The sequence below is a fragment of the Anabas testudineus genome, chromosome 6 (assembly GCF_900324465.2).
Source record: "Anabas testudineus chromosome 6, fAnaTes1.2, whole genome shotgun sequence".
Classification (NCBI taxonomy): Eukaryota; Metazoa; Chordata; class Actinopteri; order Anabantiformes; family Anabantidae; genus Anabas; species Anabas testudineus.
In genome coordinates this window covers 18,705,206-18,728,477 of record NC_046615.1, presented here as the reverse complement: position 1 = coordinate 18,728,477, position 23,272 = coordinate 18,705,206, and the positions used below count along the sequence as shown (strand labels likewise).

Sequence of the window (23,272 nt, the reverse complement as noted above, 5' to 3'; positions counted from 1 at the left end):
TCTCACTCAACTACTACATCCCCAACCACATTTTCACCATTAAAATTATCTTCTCATCACATATGATGGCTGCTTTTGTGGTTAATACTATGCCAGGAGTAAATCATCAGAATTTAATACTACATTCACAAACTTGGAAAGGTTTTCTTTTCCTCTCTTTTGTGTTTAAGAGAGAACTCACAATTCTGTGTGTGAGTAAAGTGACTCACACCCAAAAATAAGAGAAACCCACAGCGAGACCAAGACCATGCGTCTTACAAAAAGTGCATGAAGACATCTAAATTCATCACCAGGATACACTATGGTGTAAAATTCATTTACATATAATACAAATACACATAATGAATTTATAATATTAATATACAGTAGTGGGTAAGTAATTTAGATTGTGTTTGGTCAAAAACAAAGGTGCACACTGCAGCCAGGCAGAAAATGCTCAGTTGCTGTCACAAATGATATAATTTTAGTGGTGGAGTAACCGGATAGATTATTCAGTTTCTCATCTTGAGGTTCATGACTTCTATGGCATTAAAATCTGCCAAAATCCCACATTCAGATCTCTGAAATATAAAATATCAATGCCTCTGGAGACTTAAAATTAAAATTAAATTAATATCCATGCACATTTTAATTGCCTGGCATTCATACCCAAAACAGCAATCTCCAAGAAGAAGCTTTCATCCAGATGTATTAGTCACTGAAGATCTAAATGTATATTATTTATCAGAATTTCATAAACATTGCATGGCAAATATCAAGATGTAAATTGCACAAGGCTTCACATTTTGTGCTCACTTGTCTGTTTTCTAATTACATAACTGAGAGATTACAGAGTTTATACAATTCTTTTTTTTTTCTTGAGACATGGGACATTTTCTGAGGTCTGTACACATAAGGTCGCCCTCTTGGATTTCAGCCAAGATATTTTTTAACCACTAATAACACTGACAGCATGGTTAGCACTGCACCAACTGCTGGGAGGCACAGAAAGAGACAGATGGGTATCAGCACTTGGAGATTTTTATTCCAGAAGCTTAAATATACACATGAGAGCAAAGGGGGAGATTTCTTTTCTACCCATACTTCATCATACTTTGCTCATTTTAGGTGATGAAATTACATTTTCCCACGTCGGATTTGAATGGGGATAATTGCTGGCTATGCAGTGATTCCTGCATACACATGTCACCACTGCATAGCACAAAATTATATGTTACCCATAAGTGACATCTTATTCCAAAACCACAGGCATTAATATGCTGTTGCAGTCTTCACTCTTCTGGGAGGCCTTTAGATTTTGGAACCTGGCTGCTGGGATTTGTTCCCCCTTCACCTACATGTGTATTAGAGAGGTTGGGCACTAATGTTTGGTGATAAGACATTGCTTGCCGTCAGCATTCCAATTTATCCTAAAGGCGTTAATTAGGACTCCAGCCATCCATTATCCATATCTGCTTGTTAGCTGCTGAGTTGCCTTGATCTGCTCAGACTAAGCAGGAGGCCATATTCCTTGGGGAGATCAAAGGTGTCACAGGATAAATATGGATAATGTAGCACAGTTTGATTATGGTGAATATTGTATGTTATTATGTGGTGAAAATTGCTTTATGCAAAGACCTAGTTGAGGAGGACAATGATTAACTATTTAATTATTTTTGCCTGTTTGTAACTGATTATTACGTGAAAGTGTTCATGACAGCAAAATGATTTAGCGCTGTAAAAGTTTTTGCTACTTTCATTGAAAACCGAGAAAAAACACAGTATGTCTCAACATTGTCATATAGAGATTTAAATCTCCACAGAGGGTAGTGAATCACAAAGGTTCCACGTGTGTATCAGCATCAATTTCGTTCTCTGGGAGATTAAAGCATATAGAAGCAATTTATAAAGGCACATCAGTCTGGTATTCGCCATGGAGCTGCTCCCAGCAGAACACTGCTGTGAGCTGACAGACGAGAGTCAGACCCTGAATTTTTGTTTTGGGAAACTGTTGTTGGCACACACACATTGAACTGTGAATAATACCATAAAGTCTTGAATGGAATGAGTGTGTAATCTTTTTTTTCAGCGCCAAGTCTTAAAGCTTTTAGGAAACAACAAACATGTATCATCTATGTGCTACAGTAAGCCACTCTTTTCTTAACCCTGCAACAACTTGACCTGTGGTAACCCCACTTTTCACACCAGTGAAGTGCTATTTACATGTTCCACAGGCAATAATCAGCCTTCTAACATATAGGCACTTTTTTCTTTACTTCCTTTACTCTCTCTCAGATTGTCTACCATACCTTTACAACTTTGGCTTTGCACAGTTTTTACATTTGATCTGTATTAAACATGGCCTGTAATTTCTTTCTATAATTCACTAAAAAACTAGACCAAATCACGTAAGAATTATCAAGCTGTGACATTACTAAACCACATGTTACTTATCTAGTAACAAGTTGTGCATTTGTTATTATGAGCTGTGACACTTGAAAGTCATCTATCAAGTGGCGACAACAACAGAGCAGAGGTCAGACACATATAACATCCCCAGCATCTCAAGCAAAACTTAAGCAGGTAGAAAGTTGAGGCCTCAGTGACTACACACAAATTAAGTCAATAATGCAATCAATAATCATTTCAGCCCTGAGCACATCAGCTGCAGAATGTCGATACATCATATTGACTTGGTGCTTTCAGATCCCACCGAGGCTTTTTTCTTGTCACCAGAATGTGGTGGTAGATTTAAAACTCGAAATTATTCATATTTATGGAAAACACTGGGTTTGAAATTTCAGACGTAATCATATAGAGACTTTGTTTCTAGCAGGTAAGTGAGTTCCTTTGTCTGAAATGTTAACTTTTAATTGCACATTTTCTTTAACAGTAATTACTAAAACTGTCTGATTAATGTTAGGTTCAGACCCAGGTTAAAGTTGAGTACCTCTGATTAAATTCAGATGTTTACATTTTATAGTGGATATGAAAATGAGACATAGACATGAAAGACATAGCCTTGCTCTTGTAGTGTAGCTTTTTATATGATGATTTTTAATTCCAGAAAGTTTATGTAGTTTACTATATGGTTTATTGGTTAGACAGCTATTGAGGAAACAGTAAACATGCAACAATCATCTGTGAAGTGGTCACAGAGTAGAGCAGAGGTCAGAGATATATTGCATCCCAAGCATTTCAAGAAAAACATGAGCAGGTAGATACATAGTTGAAGGTTTAGCGACTGCAAACAAATGAAATCAATACAACAGTCAATAATCATTTCACCCCTGAGCACTTTACTTGCAGCATGATGTAAACAGATCACACTGGCTTAGTATTTTCCGATCCCACTGGTGGCTTTTTCCTGCCACCAACATTTTTCTTATGCCAACAGCTGCTCTAACAGCTGCTGAAATGTAAATACCAAACTTGTTGATGTAATTAATTCATGCCAGCAACAGTATTTACAGAACATGCAAACTCCACCCAGTAAAGCCAGTGGAAGTGTCCAGGTTTTTTTTTTTTATACGTACCTGGTCCCATAGTTATAATAAACAGAAAGCAATTTAATTTTCAAACATTAAAATCAACGTGTACATTTTCTGACTGATCCTTTGATTTAGCTGATCTCTGCAACTGTACTTGCACACAGTGATGGAGTAAATTTACTTTATCACCGTTCTAATACTGAGATAAATTATTTCACCAGAAGTGCAGATTCAGTATGTTAAGTAATTTCTATAATTTGTGATGATAGGACTGGTGAGAAGACATTTTAAAAAGAGGATTATTTCTTTAATCTCTCCAAGCAGATCGTAATCAAAACTGGGCAAGCTTGCAAAAATAATATAAGATCAATCAAGTACTTGCAAAACATTTGTAAATACTGTAGATCAGAAAGTGATACCAGAAACCTGGCAAGAGAACGGTTTTGCAGCTTTGAATGAAAGCCTCCCTTTATTCGGTATCGGTTCACCACTTAAGGAGAAAAAAAAAAAGAGGAAAAACACGACCATCTGCATAGAAATATGATTTCAAATGATATGATTGACATGTTTTCTTCTTAGTTACTCTGCTCAGTGTAAGCAAAGGTTGGCCCCTGTATTCAAAATAGAAGGTCAGGTAACTCACATTGTGTGTCACACATCATTACCTCCCACTGAACCAATTTATGATCAATGCCCTGCATTGACCTCTTTCCTTGGCCTCTCTTGCATATCCTTTGCCTGTTTTATGTCTGAAACTGAGTTGAGCAATATAAAGTCAGGGTCCAGGATTCACTCATCAAACTCACAATATAATAAATTTACATTTCTAGTGGGACTCAGCTGTTCAGAAGAAAAATCATGAGGGACTCTTGTTTCAAATCCCACTATAAGCATATTAAATGTCTCTGTTGTGTTTTCTTCTAAAGCGTTTGGCACTACCAACGTTCAGTTTTCATATAAAGGAGGGTAAATCAACACTATGTGATATACATAATAAGCCAATGAGCTTTAGTGGTCTTTCTAATTAGATGACTTTGAAAGACAAACTGCTGTCTGTGTTTACTTGTTGCAGCACTTTTAAATTAAAATCAGCTGCTGTCTCCTCCATGTTTATTCAATTCCTACAAAAACTCCAGTTGACAACTAACAAAACTGTTTGACACAGCTAGCGCTCTTTTCCATATTTTTAAGTCACACCACAGCTTTAACGTTAAAGAAATGTAAATAAGATGTGTGACAGCACCTGGGCCTGGGGTTTGTTGTGGTGGTGCTTTGTATATGACAGGCTCTACTCGATCGTGAGGCTGGCAGGTATAAAGAACCTGGGTCCAGTGCTTCACAGGATGGACCTAAAACACTCTAGTTTCCAATGTGTATAGCTACAACTTTTCAGCACCTCGCTATTTAAGCACAAACTACTGATGCTACAGATGCTTGAGTAACAAATCCCATGTTTTGATTACTTATCCAATTTGCATGTCTGTTTTTTCATGGTCTTAAATGGTTATGACAAATAACTTTCTCAGTTAATGCTGACTGAGTGCAGTAAAGAACAGAGTTGCAAATATTAAACAATGAATGTTATAAAAAGGCTTTATCAATCATCCTATAACTCACAAAATAATTGATAAAAAGTCGATTATGTGCTTAGAAAGTAGTGCTCAGTTGCAACTTTAGTAGTCAGGTGCAGCGTTTAGAGAACATGGGATAGTAGCGATTTGACACCAGTGAGCACCTGACAAACTCTATAAATGCAAAGTATTGCTCTGGATACAGCCTCGTGTGGAGAATGCTGAAGCTAGAACAGTCCTGCTGTGCGTAGTGTCTAAGGTTATGATTAGACTTTTTTATTGTCAAAACAATAAAAGCTAATGTTACTGAAATAACTTTAAATACTTAATAACTTCTTTGTGTTTTTCACTCTAGGTGAAGATCGATGGCGAAACTGAAATTTGACCACCAAAATTTGGTTTTGATGAGGCTTCTCGTTTATCAGCAATTTGGAAGCTGTTTCAACTCTGTGCGCCGAATGTTCCATGAGAATATAGTAAATCTGTCAAACAAAGCCTGAATTATTATTATTCTTAACGGAGATTTGCCAAAAATATCCAGAATAGCTTTTTGATGATTGCTGCCACAGAGAGTGTGAAATTCAACATGGATCAAAAAATATCTTTTAGAATATTTCAGACAGTGTAAGTTGGAAGCTGCAATGAATCAACCTTGTCTCAAAAGAGAAGACGATGATACGCTGATGCTTTAAAAGGGCTGTTTGTCATTCATCAGTGATGCAATGATTGCTTTCCCAGGTGCTGAGGCTTTTGTCTGCCCAAACTCACTTTGCAGCTCATATTTTTTTTATGAAGAAACACAGTTAAGTGCTTGTGAATTCAAGTCTGAGAGGCAAATGACAAAATCTATTAACACTTTTAAAGTATTTTTTATTCAGAAATATTTGATCTTGCTTTGATATGTTGGATTTCCTTACACCCACTAACATTTGAATCAAAAACATGCTGAGCTAGATACCTGTTGATTTTGTTGCAATGATCAATAACTGGGTTATGTAATGTCAATACTCACACAAAGGCAATGAAAGCCACTGTTTCTATTTTAGGATTATTTTTATCCTTTATTTTGATAAATGACAGTTTGAGGAGAGACAGACGTCCCATAGTTTGACAATTAAACCATGAGTGCTAAGATTATGGGATTGTGCCTTAATCATTTGGCCACCAGACTCTTGATTTAAGAGTTTTTGTGCAAAAAACAGAGTAGGGAATTTCAGATGAAGACAGTTATGTAAGAGACAATGAACATCAAGAGCACATCTCTAAATTAACCACAGCTGTACCTGTAAAATGAACCCAAGGGGAAAAGGCTTGAGCAAAGGTCAGCACCAGTACACTGAGAAGAGAAAAACAAGTTTTTGAAAAACAGAATGGTTTTCATTTTATATATATTTGTATTGTCTTTGCATTTTTTTGTGAAATTTAAGAACCTTTCTCTAACAGAATGCACATTTTCTTCAGGTTTTAGTTTTCATACTGCTAAATGATTTAACAAACAAACTTTATTGTGGCTAATATTCACTGATTCTGAGTCTGGCTCAGTAATCACGTATATTTCCAGCTCTGCAATGTGGCATTCATGAAATGAGTATGTTGTTAATTAACAGTAAACAATGCACAATGAGCCCTTATAGTTAATTGCATATTGTTAACTGTAAAAACATCACATGACGACTAATATTTAGTCACCACCTTTAAAACACAACAAAACTCTTTTATCCTCCATAGCCCTTATATTGGAAGCAAAATGAAAACTGATTGGATCAATTACAGCACCAGCACTGGCCCATGGACAAATGAGGGACTCTCTTTGTTTTCCCTCCTCTGGCTTGATGTGCATAGCTTTTATCACTATGGCATACATTTTTTAATAAAGACAGAAATGTAGCAAGGGACAAATTAATGAATGCTCTGTAGTAATACCGCTTTAATGACAACAAATGAGATACTATCAAAAACATGACTGTGTGCATAACCCCGTCATTAGCTGGCAGATGTATCTAAAAACAAACACATAATTAAAAAGAAAAAAAAGCTTTACAAGCTTATTGGATTTTGAAAAAGGTTGACTATTCTCATGGGACATCAGCGCATCTCAATCGTGTTGTGATGATTACCGCTCACTGGATATGAGAAAGGAACTGTTTAACAAAAACTGTTTATTGAAAAGGTCACATGCTGACGAAGTTTTCTATATTTTCTCTGTCTTGTTTGTTTCCGTGATTCGAACAGCTTTTATTGTCCAGCTACATCTTTAGCAACTGAACAGTTGGAGTGGGTCTGGTTGGGAGTGGAGGGGCAGCTGGGCAGAATCAGACTTCTGTTATAGACAAACTTCAAAAAGATGATTAGGCCATCCATCCATCTATTTTTAAGCTGATTTTTCTGTTAAAGGTCATGGTATTTAGGCCAGCAACAGAAAAAGCAGTCCATTACTTTTACTTGAGGCTCATGCATCAGATTTGGCTCATTGCACGTGTTTTCTATGGAGTGTAAATCACAGTTACATGGCATAGTTTCCTCACACACAGTAAATCCAAATGCACCCATTGGAGTTATAACATTGTACTTAACCCATCAGTGCTCCACTGGTACTGCTCATCTTAAAAAGCACCTTAAACCTCTGAATGTATCTTACAGTAGAAGGGAAGTTTATCACCACTTGCATCAGTGTGCTGTACTAGTCTTGATGTTTCCTTGTGGTGAGTCAGGAGGTCAACAATTTAATGCTTTACATATTTTACATTCACAAGAGAATCTGTTCCATATGGGCTGGCTTACAGTACAGTACTGTCATCATGGTAACCTTTAAGTTAGGTGATTGTGAAGCAGCCAGCAGCCGTGGGTGCCATATTCAGTGATACATGAGATAGGAATTTAAGAGATGTGAACCACAGGAGTCACATAAATGGGAACAAAATTTCAGTGTCTGAGTATTTTGTGTCTATTGTCCAGTGTTGCTAACAAACATATTTTTTCCAAATAACACATTCATAAATGCCTTATATTTTTTACCAGAAGAGCTAAGAGCCAAGAGAAAAGGATGTTGGAGCCAATAGGATGGAGTGGAGGGTGTCTGTAGGAAATGTTTTTGTAGGAGACACACTTTTAGTTCTGAGAGTTTGACTAAACAAATCCTCATTTTCTTGTTCAGACCTTCTCAACATTCCATCATAAAGCTTTTAAAGTCCCTTGAGATCTGCTCAACATCCAAATTCCTATCGTTCACATACTCGTGTCATATAACTATTCAACTCATAAGTGTTTGATTGCACAGATGCTGGCGACGGTGACACGGAGTTCACCCTCATTGAATTTGCATAGCTTGAATTTTAGAGGGCTGTTCCAAACAGTAATGTACTACGTTAAGATAAATAATACAATTAAGCCCTTGACATGAGATACCAAAACATTTTGGAGTGTTTAAATGCAAGACCAGATGGACAAGGTCAACAGAAGTGTATTGAAAGTGGAAATCCAGGCAGATTTATATGGAGTTGTTGTTTTCCTTCAGAAATAGTTTAGAGCATGTTTTGTTTTCTTGAATTAGCTTTTATGTGTTTTGTTCCTTAAGTAGATGGCATCACACTCTCTAAAGCATGTTTCAGTAAATTGCTCAGTAAAATAACACTGATGATAAATAATTTATTTTTATAAATTGGATTGGTTGCGTCTTTTTTGTAAAACTTGAACAAGCCTGGCTGTTTTTGGTGATTGAGGTCAGCCACCATTCAAGTCTCGTCAAGTCTATTCATATGTTGTATCTCAGCTTCATTTATAATGTCTCAAGAGACTTCATGGGCCCACAGTGATGTGGCTTCCTGACCCACCCCCAAGCTCTCTCAAGGAAAAACTCCTAAAAGACATTGAAGTCGAGTAAATGAAGGGATCCTCAGGAGAGGCAGGTCAGTTGTTTGACACAATAGTTTTGCCTGAGATTAGACTTGTCCACATTTTCTCATTATTAATGATCCATTAACCAGTAAGAACTGCTGAGTTCCAGAAACCAGAAACATATGTTTCATAACTCCTAAAGAACAACGAGACTAAAAATAAAAGAAAAGCAGCTAATAATACTTCAATTAATGGGAAAGTACAGTGATTTTACGCATCAAATTCTGTTTACAAGCCTTGACGTTTACTACTTCGTAGGCGATGTGAAAAAGCCCTTTGTGGCTCCACAGGGAGATTTGTGAAATCCGATTGTGAAACTGCCTGAAATGAAGTCACTTGAGTTATTATTGGCTGGGCTAAAGACGACAAGTTTTAAAATGAAAAAGAAAAAAAAGTGGGAGAATTAGAAAGAAATGAGCTTATCAGTCCTTCTGAGTCCAGCCTCAAGCATTAGTGCTACTTTATCCACAACAAGTATAACATACCAGAATCAGTGACCACACTGTTGTTGCTGCATGGTACATGTTTTGACAATAAAAAATAATGTATTACATAAAAATACATGTGCTTTATTTGTGACAGATGGAAGGTGCAACATCAGTACTCTTTTTTCAATTAATTGTCACAAATAAATTTGTACCCACACAATCAGTGATTACTTTATTTCTTTCTATAAATTCCTTGACTTTGTGAAATGGTTCATGCATGTGATGCAATTTTGAGGTTCATACTGTTTGGATTGTAAAATTAAGATTAAAATTAAGATTAGGTTTAGGCCACATTCTCTTTACTTTACAATTCTAGTTAAGATTCAAGCAGCACCAATATTGAGTTTTAAGAATGATTCTAATATCAATAGATTGTAATTATTTATGTAAATGAGTCAATTATTAATTAAGTATTGTCTTTGCTTGCCTTATTCCTCATTTGTAAGTTGCTTTGGATAAAAGCTTCTGCCAAATGAATAAATGTAAATGTCTCTGTGGCATCTCCATGTGATGTATTTTAAAACTACTCAAATTCCACCTATTTATTTATTTGTTTATTCATTTAATTATTCTACAGCAGCTGCTACTGTGAGTTATTGGTTTCTACAGGTTTAGAAGAAGTATTTAAAGTATTTAAATCACAAATCATCACAAATTATCTAGCTATCAAATATTATAATTATCATTTAAATCAATACATATCAATAAACAACATGAGCCAAGTATAAGTATGAATATATAGACTGTAGATGTCTATATATTCACTTTTACACAACACTGTACTGTTTTGAGACCAATACAGTACTTTAAGGACTAACAAGAATAATAGCTGTAATAGTTGCCCAATGGCAAGTTGTATTTATCAAAGGGGAACTGGTGCTTTGAGCTGAAAGCTATAGTCTCTGGTAAGTCTCTGGTAGGAACACATGTTTGTACAAAAGTAAAGGCAATCCATTAAATTGTTGCTGAGATATTACAGCCTGGATGAACAGAGCAGATGACTCATATAACAGAGCTACACAGAACACAAGCATAAAAAAAATGATGCTACATTCGTTAATAAATATTTCATTGGTCTAACTGTAGTGCAAATATACGTGGTTCATCTCTATACAAACAGACACATACACACAAACTGTCCTAAAAATACTCAGGCATGTCACTGATGTCTGCCAAGGTATGAGAATGTGATGAATTAAGTTTCAGTTTGCACGTAAACAAAGACAAAGAAGAAAGAGACAGGAACAGCCAAGAGTGCAAATTTATGTTTTTAGCAGGTAGACGTGCTGACAATAGAAGATTAGTCAAACTACATTTTTATGATCTCTGCTCAGATGCTGTAATATGTTATTCCTAAAACAAACCCGGAGATGCAGACATAAACACAGACTCACACACATAATGTTCCACTGCCTCTTCCATCTTCTCATTACCCACCTACCTTTTCTCAAACTGTCACAATTAATAAAGAGTTTAAAGTCTTTGTCTCAGCCAAAGTGAAAACACAACTGCACGACTAATGGTTTATTCAGAGTGGGACATAAAATTTATATGCTTATGCAAATGGAAAATATTTCTTAAGCGTAGACTGTGGTACCGTGAAAGGGTTTGTAGGTTCAGCTTACTGACGATATAAATTAAATAGCATTTCATACTTCAGTTCCTTGTAGACATGTTAAATTACTTTCTGATGGGAAGAAAGTTGTGAGCCTAATCCATGGTGACTTGAGAGCAATTACTTATGTTTTTTTCAAAGGTTATCTTCTGTGTTTATGGAGCTGCTGTTTTGAACAGTACATGTGAATGACTTTGTATAGGCCTGTCTTATAAATCATTCTATTGATGCTGCTTGCCAAAAAAGTTTTCTTTGTAATCATTTTCTAAGTCGCATACAGTGTCATAGATATTGGAGTGCTTTATGGATTACAGAAGTGAAGAGAAATGCTGTTCTATGCCAAGTTTGCAGTTAATAAATGATATTAAGTCAGTCGTATACAGTGTAATTTAACAATAATGTGCACAATGTGAATACATTTCTAAATGGGTTTTGAAGTCCAGATTCTCTTCAACCTTGGGAAAGGTTGCCCAACATGTGGCCTTCTTAAATCCTAAAGCTTAGGGCTGAACAGATATAATGTCATGCTGGAAAGATGCCGAATTTGCATTTTTACTGATATTTTCCCTTTTTAAAAAACCTAGCATCTATGTAATAATTTAATAAGCTACCTTTGTCTCTTTTTATGAAGAGGCAAGAAAAAACAACACTTTTATTTACTGTACAAAGTAAATTAAGTGACTTCGGTGAATGGTGTTGAAGTATTCAGCTTCCTATCATCTCAACGCTCTTGCAGCATGGAAGCAGCATGAGAGCAGCAGATGCTGGTCTAGATTGCAGCTACATTACATTAGAGCCACTTTCCTACTTACCCTGAGGCACTTGTTCGGTTCTGTCACTGAAAGATTAGAAGTGCATTGTCACCAAACTTATGAAAACGCTGAAGTCAAACAAGGGAAAAAAAAGCACTTTTTTCCATCCTTGGGGAAAAAGTGGATCGGTTTGTTTTCCTATCCTCTAAATTGTTCTTTAATGTCAGCCAAAATAAGAAGGTGGTTTTGATGTATGAAATTCCCTTTGGTTTTCAATATCTCACAGATATTACAACGGCCCCAGGTCATTCACACAGACAGGCCTTGCTTACTGATCTTTATGAGGTTGCTTCTCTCAAAGCTAGAGGACCCCAGAGTCACAACTGGATTGGAGAGTGTGAATCATGATGTTCTTTTAGAAATATGACTTGTCTTGGCTGTCCTATAGAGCCCTAGTTTCAAGCTATTTTCGGTCGGTACATATCTATTTAACTAGTTTGTTCCCACCACAGAAAAAATAGCCATGTCAAGTGTCCTCAACACCTTTTACTCCTGTGCAGCAAGCCCAGGCGTCATCTCTGTGATTGTAATGTACTTTAAATAATAAGATCAAGCTTATGAAATGTGAAAGATTCACAGTTTGACATAGATATATTACTTTTTATATGTTTTAATAAGTTGATGATGATGATGTTTTTTTAAATCATGGTGCGAGTCCACACACTGAAAATTCAAATTTAGGAGTTTTGTGGAAATTTAACCTAAATGTCTAAGTTTTATGTTTTTAAGCTAATTCAACTTAAAATCTTGAGTTTTACTGACAGAACTTATTGCTATTGATTTAAATGAATTAATTTCTTAGAGTTGGAATAAAAAAAAATATTTAAAGAATAAAATATTGTTCTTCTTAGTTATTTAAAGAAAATAGTCAAGGTGAACACATGCTATGTGTCTTTAATACAAACATACAGTATATTAGATCACAGTTATTTATTTTGACACTAGTATAAACTACAGTAGCAAAAAAAAGTATGTAAGTAAGTATTAATGGCTTTCTGCATTACTTTGTCATAAAATGTGATCTGATCTTCATCTAAGTCAAAAGTATTAACAAATATAATGCGCCTAAAATAATAACATAAAATAAATTCTGATCTTTCATGTCTGTTCATGTCTGTATTGAGAACAGTGTTGATAGAAAAAGTATGTGACAATTTGAATTCAGTTCCTACCCCATTATACTTATTTCTACACTTATTTTTTTGGACATTTTGGTTCAAGCAGAAGCAAATATGTTATGTTAAATGCAGTACCATGGTTGTTTTGCTCAGTTCGAAGAGTTACTACTTTAAAGTACCTGAGAAATTTTTAGATGTTGTACAAGGTACCAAAACCGGGAGTGTTTTTAATAATAAATCAAATTGATTGATGATTGTACAACAGACTGTTGACCGTTCAAATTTAGCTAGATTTTTAAGTCAGAACAACTACCTAACTTGTTTTTTGAACTATTAAATCTAGCACTTCTTTTACAGTGATAATAGACGTTTTGCTCTTTATATGTGTGTGAAGATTCAATTACTTTATGTAAAAGGAAAACCATCAGATTTAGATTTATTTCATTTAAAACATGCTAATCCATGTCAGCATTACTCCAGAACTAAACATGAATACACCTTTTACTGTGAGTGTGATTTCCTCACTGACTGTCTGTTCATTTGCCACTGAATTTCCAGATTGCCCTTGGGCCATGCCAACCAGGAAGACAGATAAGAAAATGCCTGCTCAGGGTGAAGTACCTCTGTAATGACTGACATTAAAGGTACAGTCACTATCATAGATAAAACCATTGGGACAAGACAATACAGTGCAGAGTTTGCCTTTAAAAGAACACCTTAATGTGTTGAGTTTCGTTTCTGTTTTCTTACTTCTATACACTGTTGTTGACGAGGCACTACTGCATCGTGTCATACACCTGTTAACAAAAGGTATGAAAATTCTGTCTTTTTTACTGAGATATACTTGGATTGTTAGCTGTTGATGTTTACATTTACATTTACATTTACATTTAGCCATTTGGCAGACGCTTTTATCCAAAGCGACTTACAAGTGAGGAACAAGGCAAGCAAACAAATTCTAAGTCAAGGAGAAACATCATCAAGGCAAAGATCTGAACAGCTGATGTGTCCATACCATGATTATAAACGTAACTTAAACTGCTCTTCCACACTCTAGGAATGTGACAAATAACCACACACCGCTAAGACACTGATAGACTTGTCTTACCACTTCACTGTACTTTACTCTAAGCCAAGTGTAGTATTCCTCTAATGCTTGTGATGTTCTCATTTCTGTCTTCTCTTTAGATAAAGGAGCTAATGGATCATCTTCAGGTGGTAGACAGTCAGTCACAGCCTGCTGCCCTATCTCCCTCAGTCTATGTTCCTCCCACACTGAGAGATGATGAATGTTACCATGTCTTCATTAGCTACAGCAGCACTGATTACCGGTGGACCCACTCCCTCATCAACCAGCTGGAGTCCTGCAGCCTTCAGGTGTGCTACCACGAGCGTGACTTCACTCCTGGTCGCACAGTGTTGGAGAACATGTCTGACTGCATCCAGCACAGCCAGAAGGTGCTGCTGGTTCTCAGCCCAGAGTTTGTGAGGAGCCGCTGGTGTCTCCTGGAGGCCAACATGTCTCTTTTCAGAGACTGCCTGGAGCGGAAACCCATCGTCCCAGTGTTGCTGGATCCAGGAGTCTCAGTTCCTCTCCACCTCTGTCACCTCACATACCTGGAAGCCAGTGACCCAGACTTTAAGAATAAGCTGCTCAAAGTTCTCTGTACCCCCAACATGAAGCTTCAAGGATCCACTATGGTGCCCTTCCAGCCTCCCTCTCTCTATAATGGAAAGGCTTTGCAGCCATTGGTTGCTGTCAATGATGAGGGACTCAATAAGTGGGACTCTGGACAGTTCAGTGACATGGAGGTGCCAGACCAACTGCGTCTTATTATTGAGGACCAAGAGAAGTACAGAGAGGCTGTGAGGTTGATCAACAGTGTCTCTCAAAATAAAGTATGGCTGCGCCCACTCTGGCTTCAAGCACTGGTCGGTGCTATAGGTGCAATATTTTATTTCCTCCTGGTAGTTTTATGTTCATTAAAAGTGACATTTTACTTAACGTCTAAGTATTTCTCTGAAAAGGAGCAAACAAATCTTCTTAGACTTTTGATTGTTACTGTTGTTTGTATAATCTGTGTTGTGTTTGGGGCACTCATTCCACTTGGTCTACTGAAAAAGGATGGTAGGTACTACATTGTGAGGGAGATGCAGAAAGCTGTAGGTCAGGCAAATGTAATTCTCCATAAGGAGAAAGTGTTAATGGGCTGTCAGTCCAATTCAAAAATCTATCTGGTGTATGTTTCCTTAGATGGTTGCAAACAGGAGTTTGCAGAAACATTTTGTGAGCAGGTTGTTACTGAGGAAATGTTTCAAAAAGCTCTGATGGATTTCTCTCCAGGTTACGCGTCCTGCCTTGCCAAAAGACACTTTCCTTATTCCCAGCCCCCGTCCACTGGTCACCTGCAGGGAGGGATTTGTTTCTGTCAATATGTCTCCCAGCAGCTGAGCAGGGGAGAATGGCAGTAGACGCAGAAGAAATTCAAGTGTTAATATTGTCCAACACTGCAGATGTCAAGTACATTTTCCCTCTCAGACACAAATATCTGACTTGCAGACATTCTATTTGTAATTTTAGTTGACAAACCTGTAACTAAGCAGCATGTACTGTAAGTGTAGTCAGGTGAAAAGCTGAAAAACTTTAAAGTCACTCTATTTGCATTCTTTAGAAAGCTCTTCTTGCATCGCATTAGAGCCTGTCCCTTTACCAAACCTGAATAACCAACAGTGATTATGTTTAGCATTTTCTATTTCCTCAATTTACTTTTGTTTCCTCTTTATGCATACAGAGTGATCACTTTTCATTGCTGTTTCACAACTAGGTAGGAATGTAAATTGTTATTTACTGTGGTGTATGTTGTCTTTTTTGTATAATGATAGTTTTCATTCTAATGAAAACATTACTATGTTACTGTTTTTTGTTGAAGGTGCATGACCATTGTGTCTTGATTCATTCATTCTTATGTATATTGTTCATGTTTGCTAGATCATGGATCTGTGCAACTCTCAATTTCTATGGTCTTCAGCTGTTTTGATTCGAGGGTTACAACCATACATCCTTATGCATAGATAGGCTACTTGTACATTTAAATAATCATTTGTACTTTCAAATACAGGGGGCAATTGTGGTGAGTTTAATAAGTTTATATTAGTTTTTAATTGACGGCATTTTCAATTTTAATGTAGCAGCACGACAAGTTAAGTAATTTGACTATTTCTAAATGCAGTGTGGCATTTACATTTAGCTTATGTCACAATCCAAAACTCACTGTGTTTTAAAATAAAGTCATTACATATCAGTGAAGTCATCCAGTGGAAATGACAGTAAGAGCTGTGTGTCTTCAGCATAGCAATGATAAGAAAAGCCATGATGGATAATGGAACACAGGGATGTAGTATAGCTACAGTAATTTTTTTTTTTACTCTAGGCTCTGTATGAAATATTTGTAAATGATACCCACATTTCTAAATTATATTTTCTTCTGATTATAGTTTCATAGACATAGACAAAGGAGCTAATGGATCATCTTCAGGTGGTAGACAGTCAGTCACAGCCTGCTGCCCTATCTCCCTCAGTCTATGTTCCTCCCACACTGAGAGATGATGAATGTTACCATGTCTTCATTAGCTACAGCAGCACTGATTACCAGTGGACCCACTCCCTCATCAACCAGCTGGAGTCCTGCAGCCTTCAGGTGTGCTACCACGAGCGTGACTTCACTCCTGGTCGCACAGTGTTGGAGAACATGTCTGACTGCATCCAGCACAGCCAGAAGGTGCTGCTAGTTCTCAGCCCAGAGTTTGTGAGGAGCCGCTGGTGTCTCCTGGAGGCCAACATGTCTCTTTTCAGAGACTGCCTGGAGCGGAAACCCATCGTCCCAGTGTTGCTGGATCCAGGAGTCTCAGTTCCTCTCCACCTCTGTCACCTCACATACCTGGAAGCCAGTGACCCAGACTTTAAGAATAAGCTGCTCAAAGTTCTCTGTACCCCCAACATAAAGCTTCAAGGATCCACTATGGTGCCCTTCCAGCCTCCATCTCTCTATAATGGAAAGGCCTTGCAGCCATTGGTTCCTGTCAATGATGAGGGACTCAATAAGTGGGACTCTGGACAGTTCAGTGACATGGAGGTGCCAGACCAACTGCGTCAGATTATTGAGGACCAAGAGAAGTACAGAGAGGCTGTGAGGTTGATCAACAGTGTCTCTCAAAATAAAGTATGGCTGCGCCCACTCTGGCTTAGAGCACTGATCTACATTGCTGGTGTATTGTTTTTTCTACTCTTGTTAGCTTTTTCTGGAGGTATGATAGTTATGACAATTATATTCCTTGAATTTCCCACCAAGAATGCTAATATTGGAGCAGTTACCATTTTTAGTCTATGTTGTATTCCAATAGGATTTATTATCCAGCTATGTCTATGGAAGAGGGACGATGAGAAGTACATTGTGAGAGAGATGCAGAAAGCTTTAGGTCAAGCGAACACAATCCTCTTAAAGGAGAAAGTGTTGATGGGCTGTCTGTCTAATGCAAAAATATATCTGGTGTATGTTTCCTTAGATGGTTGCAAACAGGAGTTTGCAGAAACATTTTGTGAACAGGTTGTTACTGAGGAAATGTTTCAAAAAGCTCTGAAGTTCTTCTCATCAGGTTACGCCTGCTGCCTTGCCAAAAGACACTTTCCTTATTCCCAGCCCCCGTCCACTGGTCACCTGCAGGGAGGGATTTGTTTCTGTCAATATGTCTCCCAGCAGCTGAGCAGGGGAGAATGGCAGTAGACGCAGAAGAAAATCAAGTGTTAATATTGTCCAACACTGCAGATGTCAAGTACATTTTCCCTCTCAGGCACAACATTACTCCGACTTGCAGACATTCTATTTGTGATTTTAGTTGACAAACCTGTAACTAAGCAGCATGTACTGTAAGTGTAGTCAGGTGAAAAGCTGAAAAACTTTAAAGGTAAAGTCACTCTATTTGCATTCTTTAGAAAGCTCTTCTTGCATCACATTAGAGCCTGTCCCTTTAACAAACCTGAATTGCCAACATTGAGGACGTTTAGCATTTTCTATTTCCTGAATTTACCTTTGTTTCCTCTCTATGCATACAGAGTGACCACTCTTCATTGCTGTGTCACGACTAGGTAGGAATGTAAATTGTTATTTACTGTGGTGTATGTTGTCCTTTTTGTATGATGATAGTTTTTGTTGTTAATTTTTTTCTTTCCTAAAAAACATTAGCAGGTTACTGTTTTTTTTTTTTTTTTTTTAGCAAAATCTGTGAAGGTTTACAGCCAATGTGTCTTGATTGATTAATTCTTATATTTTTTTTTATGTTTGTTAGATCATGTATCTGTGCAACTCTCAATTTCTATGTTCTTCAGCTTGTGTGATTAAAGTATTACAACCGTATGCCTTATGCATAGATAGGCTACTTGTATATTTAAATAATCCTTTGTACCTTCAAATACAGGACAATTGTGGTGAGTTTTATACATTTATATTCATTTTTTAATTGACTGCATTTTCAAATTTAATGTAGCATCATGACAAGTTAGGTAATTTGACTATTTTTAAATGTGGTATGGCATTTACATTTAGCTTATGTCACAAACCAAAACTCACTGAGTTTTAAAATCAACAATAAACTCATTACATATCTTCACTTCTTCAGTGTGACTTTAAATATATTCCAGTTGATTATTTAAAGTAAAGCTTAAAACGATTTGTTGAACTGTTGAATGATCACTGATTATATCAAAATCTTACATTTACATTTGAATATAGTGATTTGGCAGACATTTTTATTCAAAGAGACTTACAAGTGTGGTACAAAGCCAGAATAATATCTAAGCCAAGAAGAAGAACTCTAAAGTAAAGTGCTCTAGGAAGAGCTGCTTTAGTTACATGGGGTATAAGGTGAACGTTTGCAAGTTTTGTGTTGTTGTTGTGTTTTTTATATAAGGTTTTAAGTGCAGAGAAAGATTTAGGTGTTGAGAAAGGTTCAGAAGAGTTCTGTCTCCAGTGAGTTTTTGAAAGTTGATAGTGAGGCCGCTGAGCATGCAGAGGTGGGTAGGTCATTCCACATTTGTGGAACCGTGGGCGGGAGGGATTGTAGACCATGATGAGGGAGTTCAGGTAAGCCAGTGCTGTTGAAGTGACCACTTTGTAGGCAAGACTCAGGGCTTTGAACCTGATGCAGACAGCCAGTGCAGAGATCTGAAAAGTGGTGTAAGTTGTGTGATTTTTGGCTGATCAAAAAAGAGACATACAGCTGCATTTTGGATCATCTGAAGGGGTTTGATGGTGCATGCTGGTAACCCCTCTTCTATCCAAGCAGCCATGTCGGTGAGGCAGAGGTGAATAGTGAGACAGTGTCATCCAGTGGAAATGACAGAAAGAGCTGTGTGTCTTCAGCATAGCAATGATAAGAAAAGCCATGATGGACAATGGAACACAAGGATGTAGTATAGCTACAGTAATTTTTTTTTTTTTACTCTATGTGGTGTATTAAATCTTTGTAAATGATACCCACATTTCTAAATGATATTTTCTTCTGATAATAGTTTTATAGACAAAGGAGTCAATGGATCATCTTCAGGTGGTAGACAGTCAGTCACAGCCTGCTGCCCTATCTCCCTCAGTCTATGTTCCTCCCACACTGAGAGAGGGTGAATGTTACCATGTCTTCATTAGCTACAGCAGCACTGATTACCAGTGGACCCACTCCCTCATCAACCAGCTGGAGTCCTGCAGCCTTCAGGTGTGCTACCACGAGCGTGACTTCACTCCTGGTCGCACAGTGTTGGAGAACATGTCTGACTGCATCCAGCACAGCCAGAAGGTGCTGCTGGTTCTCAGCCCAGAGTTTGTGAGGAGCCGCTGGTGTCTCCTGGAGGCCAACATGTCTCTTTTCAGAGACTGCCTGGAGCGGAAACCCATCGTCCCAGTGTTGCTGGATCCAGGAGTCTCAGTTCCTCTCCACCTCTGTCACCTCACATACCTGGAAGCCAGTGACCCAGACTTTAAGAATAAGCTGCTCAAAGTTCTCTGTACCCCCAACATGAAGCTTCAAGGATCCACTATGGTGCCCTTCCAGCCCCCCTCTCTCTATAATGGAAAGGCCTTGCAGCCATTGGTTCCTGTCAATGATGAGGGACTCAATAAGTGGGACTCTGGACAGTTCAGTGACATGGAGGTGCCAGACCAACTGCGTCAGATTATTGAGGACCAAGAGAAGTACAGAGAGGCTGTGAGGTTGATCAACAGTGTCTCTCAAAATAAAGTATGGCTGCGCCCACTCTGGCTTAGAGCACTGATCTACATTGCTGGTGTATTGTTTTTTCTACTCTTGTTAGCTTTTTCTGGAGGTATGATAGGTTTGACATTTGAATTCCTTGAATTTACAGTTGACAATGCTAATATTGGAGCAATTACCATTTTTAGTCTATGTTGTATTCCAATAGGATTTATCATCCAGCTATGTCTATGGAAGAGGGACGATGAGAAGTACATTGTGAGAGAGATGCAGAAAGCTTTAGGTCAAGCGAACACAATCCTCTCAGAGGAGAAAGTGTTGATGGGCTGTCTGTCTAATGCAAAAATCTATCTGGTGTATGTTTCCTTAGATGGTTGCAAACAGGAGTTTGCAGAAACATTTTGTGAGCAGGTTGTTACTGAGGAAATGTTTCAAAAAGCTCTGATGGATTTCTCTCCAGGTTACGCCTGCTGCCTTGCCAAAAGACACTTTCCTTTTCCCCAGCCCACGTCCACTGGTCACCTGCAGGGAGGGATTTGTTTCTGTCAATATGTCTCCCAGCAGCTGAGCAGGGGAGAACGTAAATGAGAGTAAATAGAATAGTCAAAACCTAGGATTAAATATGATGTCAGCTGCTATATAAGTCTTTTAATAAACACTCCTTATAATTACTGTTAAAGATTACAGTGATGATAATTGATGGTTGGACACTAAATTCTTTCTATATTCAATCCGTTTCTTCAAACTTCGGCAGAGGAACCATAAATCTAATCACTTATATATCGTTTCAATATACTGTCCAATCTTGTAGCTCTTCAACCTGTATAGTATAAGATTCTCTTATCTGTTGCTCTTTTGACAAACTTTCTTGACCTTTCCCACTGATGCTGCCTTATCAAAAGCAAAGACTTTGCTGGAGATGTAAGCGCTGCCATGTACCACAAATGACAGATCAATATTTGGTGTCCTTTACAACATTCAGTAACAGGATTCAGGATATGAGACAGAGACATGACACTGTCGTCTGAGGAGAACAAATCCTAACAGTAGAAATGTAAACAGTGAAAACACACTGCTGGGAATAAAGACGGGACCAAAATTACACTTCAGCTGGGTGATGGCTGGTTCACACTACACGTTACGTTCACCCTGTGGCTGGTGAAGGGCGGAAATTTGCTCTTGCTGCTGCAGTTCAATCAAAACTGAATTAGGGCAGATTAAGTATGCTTTTCTATAGTAAAGAAAACATTTTTTGTCCTGTCGCCATGAAATCACGTTGTGTTCATGCATTTTAAAAATGCAGCGTGGTGAGATAATTGGTCACAGAAGTGTTGGTCATGATGTGAACAATCTGTCTAATCCTTAACAATGAGGTTTGTGCTCAATCACCTCCACTTGCATCTATTAAAGCTTTATTTCTTCCACATTATTGCATTCACAAATATTGGGTGCGTGTACAAACATGCTTGAGAAGGTTCCAGTGTATGACACAACAATAGCCATGGTCTCTGTGCAAATAGCTCTTGGTGCTGAAAATTGCAGCACTTCCGAAATTGGTTCTCAAAAGTGGCCTCGTGGCTTTTAAGGCATGTTTTGCATTCAATATTACATTATATTTCTAAATTCCTGTGGCACAAGCATCAGTGTGAAGAGATGAAAGAGGAACAGAAGATGTAAAATGACTCATTAAACTAACGAGTAAGTTATTGACAAAATCAAATAACTTGGTTGCTTTTTATTTTGTTGATTTTCTATCCAGGAGGAAATATTCACTTTATGTGAGTAAAAGTTTGCGGTTTTCACTTTCAAAGAGGAAACAGCAAACTTTGAACGTTAAATTCTCCCTGTGCAGGTTCTTAGAGAAAACTGCAGACCACTGTTCACTTGTCAGTTCATTCACTGCCCTGTGGATAAATCACTGCCCTTCACAAAAGCAATTAAACCATTTTCCTGTGAAGCTGCCGTGGCTGGCTGGACAGGAGCATGGTTTCTATCTCTATCTCTATATAGCAAAATGACTACTGGGTGCTTTCTCAAATATACTGCTTTTTTTTTTTATGTAAAGTAATTTCCCCCTGAATGTTAGGCTCTTAAAATCTAATGTGTCCTTTTCTAACATGTTCGTCTTATACCATTGTTTTCTTTCTTCTCAGTTTTCTACCCTTTATTTATGTGCAAATTAATTTCTCTAAAAGCAACAAGCATAAAAAAATCTAATGGGACATTGATTAAGACGTGTGCAGTATATGATTGCAAGAGAAAGGAAAAAGTAAATCAAGTAAACACAGACAAGAGTAAATAAAAAATTTAATTAAGCTGAAATGACATTTATTTGGGAATGAATCATGTGTGAAGTCAATAGAAATGTCAGGAAATTGATTTTACATCTCTGCCTTTAAGCCATCAAGGTTAGGGCTACAGCAATATTTATTGGTCTCAGTCATGCTACAGGCTGTCACCAATTCAGCTGACTCCTTTTTGACAAGACAAGAATACAGTTTTTACTTAACAGAATAAATCAGCCACACACTGATTGTCTTTAGTACCAGAATTTTTTGTAAATCATTTTTTAGCTATAAAGTGAAAAAAATAAATCCATCTCTACAGTTCCTCACGTGTACATACTGTATGTATCAGTCACGCTCTGGAATGAAAATTACTGCATGCTTACTCTGGATAATTGCAGTGAAAACATGTTTCTGCTTTGGGAGAGACTGTAGAGACTGAAGTTGAGATGAGCTGACAAAAGAAGCTATGGAGTTTATTAATGTGAACAAATCCACTGCTGTATTAATTATGACAAATCAGTTTTAATCTGTTACATAAGTCCAATAATAAATTGCTGGAGTATTTTTAATAAAGTCATTCTTAAAACTCAAGGTGAATATTTGTATGACTCACAATTCATGAACACTGTAAACCTCTCTATATAGAATGAAAATTGTTAACTTGAATTGTCATGCAACAGTGCATCGACCTGCAGAAATACAGGTGCAGCAACATACTTTACAGCATACTTACTTCTGTCTTCTCACCAAGTTGTTTGG

The 23,272-nt window shown here is 37.5% G+C and overlaps 1 protein-coding gene across 7 annotated transcripts; it reads left to right on the top strand.

Moving 5' to 3' along the window:
* The first annotated feature begins 13,667 nt into the window (after positions 1-13,667).
* On the top strand, positions 13,668-23,050 carry LOC113166096. Of its 7 annotated transcripts, none has more exons than XM_026366055.1 (3): positions 13,668-13,778; positions 14,157-15,793; positions 16,464-18,632. In XM_026366055.1, exon 3 carries the CDS (start codon positions 16,490-16,492, stop codon positions 17,747-17,749), a length of 1,260 nt encoding a protein of 419 aa, XP_026221840.1. In that variant the 5' UTR covers positions 13,668-13,778; positions 14,157-15,793; positions 16,464-16,489; the 3' UTR covers positions 17,750-18,632. The 7 variants fall into 5 exon arrangements, 5 of the variants coding, with proteins under 5 accessions (XP_026221839.1, XP_026221841.1, XP_026221842.1 ...); XM_026366056.1 differs by having other exon boundaries at positions 14,157-14,913; XR_003299147.1 differs by adding an exon at positions 19,534-20,272 and having other exon boundaries at positions 14,157-18,111.
* Positions 23,051-23,272: the final 222 nt, after the last annotated feature.

Coding starts and splice junctions, on each gene's coding strand:
- LOC113166096 (XM_026366053.1), top strand. CDS start 14,169: ATGGATCATCTTCAGGTGGTAGACAGTCAGTCACAGCCTGCTGCCCTA.